The sequence below is a fragment of the Aplysia californica genome, unplaced genomic scaffold (assembly GCF_000002075.1).
Source record: "Aplysia californica isolate F4 #8 unplaced genomic scaffold, AplCal3.0 scaffold00370, whole genome shotgun sequence".
In the NCBI taxonomy this organism is placed as follows: Eukaryota; Metazoa; Mollusca; class Gastropoda; order Aplysiida; family Aplysiidae; genus Aplysia; species Aplysia californica.
In genome coordinates this window covers 321,954-325,879 of record NW_004797640.1, presented here as the reverse complement: position 1 = coordinate 325,879, position 3,926 = coordinate 321,954, and the positions used below count along the sequence as shown (strand labels likewise).

Here is a 3,926-nt window from a genome sequence, read left to right as displayed (position 1 = left end):
AGGCCTACTGATAAAACCCCCCCCAACAAAAACAACACAACAAAACAACAACAACAACAAACAAACAAACAAACAACAACTCAACGTAACATCCTTTTTTCAGTGTGTTGTTCGATGGAATTTTGAGAACAAACCTCTAAAGAGATATCGTTGATGTTGACAACTTTCATTTTCTTCATTTTCTCCGCCGTCTTCCTCACGACCTCCACCATGGCGGGACCATTGTGCTCCATGTTGGACTTCCGGAAAGTAGACGCAATGGCATGGCGTACTTTCGGTGATTTCTCCTTGTGGCCAATAAGACTGGTATTCAGGGGAGAACTACTCAAATAATCGTGAGCGCCCTTGTCAAGTTTGTTAATAATTTTCATGCTCACTCTCGGGTCCACAATGTAGATTTTCTTCCCATACCAGAAAGCTCCAAATTGGAAATAGACGTCTGTGAGATATTCAAGAATGAATAAACTTTTGTCGGCGAAGATAAACTGCAGCAACCGTTCGGGCGCTTTAGGAATCCGGTACTTGGGGATGAAAATCTGGAGAAGATGAAACAAGCATATATATCTTTTGTTTTAATACAATAAATAATATGTTTGAAATATGCCATATATGGGGCAATATGTCATTTGTCAATTGAGGGTTTGTCTATTAGTTTGCCTTCGTTTCTGTCTGTCTGTCTGTCTGTCTGTCTGTCTGTCTGTCTGTCTGTCTGTCTGTCTATCTGTCTGTCTGTCTGTCTGTCTGTCTGTCTGCCTGTCTGCCTGTCTGCCTGCCTGCCTGTCTGTCTGTCTGTCTGTCTGTCTGTTCTTACATGTTTGTTTATCTATTACATCATTGACAACATGCCTTTCCTTCTGAAGGTTTTTAGCCTGGCTAACATCTTATATTCATGTAACGTTTAGGAACTTTGCCGCTGTGCGCAAAAGACGTGAATTTGATTCTCACTCAAGGGGGTCTTTTCTTACAAGCATCTCCATCGTCCGCCTGAATACTGTTTCCCTCTCAGCTCTGGGTTATCTTGGGCAGTCAGAGCAGAATAACCCCGCCTCCGAAATTGCATAAGTTGTGTTGACGAGGGTGTAAAGGATTAAAACAATTTAATGCAATCATGCATTAGTGATTTTACTAAACGAGCAGGTTCTACTTCGCTTCTTCCGATCTGTCGTTTCTGTCGCTGCACGAAAAGGTCGTTAGTCGATAGTGCCGTAAAACACCTACTCAATATAAATGGTCGTTATTGTGTCGATGCGCTTCCCCAACCCCTCCCCCCCCCCCCCCCACTCAACCCCAACAACAACAACACCCCCTCTAAAAAAGAACAACAACAAATCCTGAGTAACATACCCAAACTGCTCTCCGTATTCCCTTCCACCTTCCCCTTTTCTCCTTTCTATCCACGTTTCTCCTCTCCCCTCCCCCCCCCCCCCCCCATTTTTCATTTCTTCTGTTTGTTTGTTTGTTTAGTATAGGGTTTTACGGCGCTCGCAACTGCATAAGGTCATATGAGCGCGCGGGACACACCTAATACTTTTTCGTTGGTAGGAAATTTTGAATTTTGCCCGGGTGGCGGCCGAAGCCTACTCTTATCGATTTTAGACCACCAAGGGATCTTTAACTGCGCAACTTGCACACGGGCCCTCCGAGATTTTTCGCCCTTGTCCGAGAAGGCTAGGTGTAGATCTTTCCTACCAGAAGATCAGGGGTGTGGCAGAAAGACAAGCAGTTAGGAGGAGCCAAGGAGTAGCTGTAGAAAGGCTGCAGAAAGAGTCAGGAGCCCAGAGGAGGGGGCAAAGGAGGTGAGGGGGTGGGGGCAGAAAGTGGAAATGAAAGCAGACAACAGAACATTGTTAGAGAACAGGAAAGGATGTGAAAGGAGACAAATTTAGAGAAGAAAACTTTTTGGTCGCTACCCGGAATCGAACCCGGGACCTTTGAATGAGAGGCCAACACCTTAACCTCTAGGCCACCAGAGCCCCCTCATTTCTTCTGTTCTCAAGTGACATTAAAGAAGCTCAATAATACTTACCGCCAATACTGTGCTCCATAGTCTGAGAAGAGGTGTCAAGCAATACGTAGCAACGCTTATCCATACCATTGCTGCAGGGTTAGAAGTTTTCAAAGCAAACAGGATCTTTGATCGCACAGTGCCGGTATGTGAACGTTTTCACTAGCTACAGACACATCTGAGCATAAGGCAAAACAGGATAATAATACCACTGTGTGACGTTCATGACACTTTGAGGGAAAGGCTCTGCTTACTTTTAAACTGAGAAAGATAGAGGCAATTTGTTCGACGTTTAAATTCTCTCTATCCTACTCCTTCTCAAATGAAAATAAGCCTGAAACTCATTAGAAGTCATTCACTGAAGAAAATCGGCGGTATAATAATATAGGCGAAAATGAGAGATAGAGATAGAGAGAGAGAGAGAGAGAGTTCAAAACTACTGAAACCCTGCGTACAACACAAACATCCGCAAACACACTATCCACTATCCTAGTCCCGCAATCGAGGGCCAACCTCTCCACTCTCCACTCTATTAAATGACTTGTTTACAGGAAATTCCCAGGTTCCACCGGTTGAACCGTGTAACGATTTTATACAGGACACTAACAAAACAAAACGACTTGCATGCCGTGTTCCGGGAAAGCCTAGGTTACACCAGGATGTCGCGGGTTAATGGAGTTGATAGTTGATAGTTGATACAGAGTGGTCTTGACTGCACTGGGTCGATACACGCTGTACCATACACACTTCAAGGCCTGGTAGCTTACTCTGGCCAGTGACAATCGTGTCAGCCAGGAAGACCTAACAGACAGCTGATCTAGGGAAAAACTCCCGATTTTGTCTTGTGCTGGGTCACGCTAGTTAACTCTTTAGGGACGAAGTGAACACGCACCTCTACCTTAGAATTACGCGGTTCTACCTGACAATTTAGTCGTGTTGAGTTAGTTAGACCATGAGGTCAGAAACCAAAATTAATGTTCTGTTTGCTCTATCAGAGTCATAAGATTATTCAGAGTCGTTATCAAGATATTCAAATAATTGCTTAAAATTTTTTTTGACATATTGTGGAACTCATGATTTTTTACTTCAAATTTCTCGAAACCAGGTACTGAACATATATACAACTTTGTAATTCTAAGGTAACAAACATTGTGTCCACAAAGCAGAAGACAAAGACAATGATGTTGTAATTTTGAATTATTATACACAATTCAGAAATACGAATTTGCAATATTTCAAAGTATGCATGTTATTGAATGCTTTTTTAAATTTTAGGTAAAGAAAACAGAATTGCAACATACGCATGAATCAAGAAGTTTTACTTCAAAATAGAGAGTCTCAAAGCATCGTCAAAAGCCCTGTGTGCGCGTCCTCAAAGAGTTAATAGAATAGAGCAAATGAAGTGTGTGTATGTGTCCGATTACATGTGCTGATGTCTGGATCAGATTCGAACATGGGTCCACGAATTACGATATTCCCAGACAAATACTCGTGACATCCGATTTGACACTTGTGTTGTTGAGTTGTTTTCAGTGGTCCATTATCGATAATATTGTGTCTTGTGTGTTATTCTTGCCTCGAGAGTTTTCTTTTTCTTTTTGGTAGATTGGGAAGGCGTGTGTTTGTATGTGTTGTATTGTGTGTGTGTGTGTGTGTGTGTGTGTGTGTGTGTGTGTGTGTGTATGTGTATGTGTGTGTGTGTGTGTGTGTGTGTGTGTGTGTGTGTGTGTTGTGTGTGTGTAAGAGTAAGTGTGCATGTTCCTGTTAGTTCCAGTGTGTGTATTAACAGAAGGAGGTTCAGGGGTGGAAAGAAAAAAAGACATTGTCGGAATTGAGAGACTTTTTAACTCACTGCCGCTCCCTCTTCCTTTATCCCCTCTCCCACTTTCCCCTTCTTTTCTTTGTGTTTCTGTCTGTCTGT

The 3,926-nt window shown here is 42.7% G+C and overlaps 1 protein-coding gene across 1 annotated transcript in view; it reads right to left on the bottom strand.

The window, feature by feature from the left end:
- Positions 1–2,836, bottom strand: part of LOC101855658 (cytochrome P450 3A24) — a 10,558-nt gene extending 7,722 nt beyond the window's left edge. The window contains exons 1-2 of the mRNA XM_005103383.3: positions 2,027–2,836; positions 135–536 (exon numbers count right to left, since the gene is read on the bottom strand). Coding sequence (XP_005103440.1) covers positions 135–536; positions 2,027–2,095 — 471 coding nt within the window. The 5' untranslated portion in view covers positions 2,096–2,836. The remainder of the gene's footprint in view (positions 1–134; positions 537–2,026) is intronic.
- Between the last annotated feature and the right edge of the window lie 1,090 nt (positions 2,837–3,926).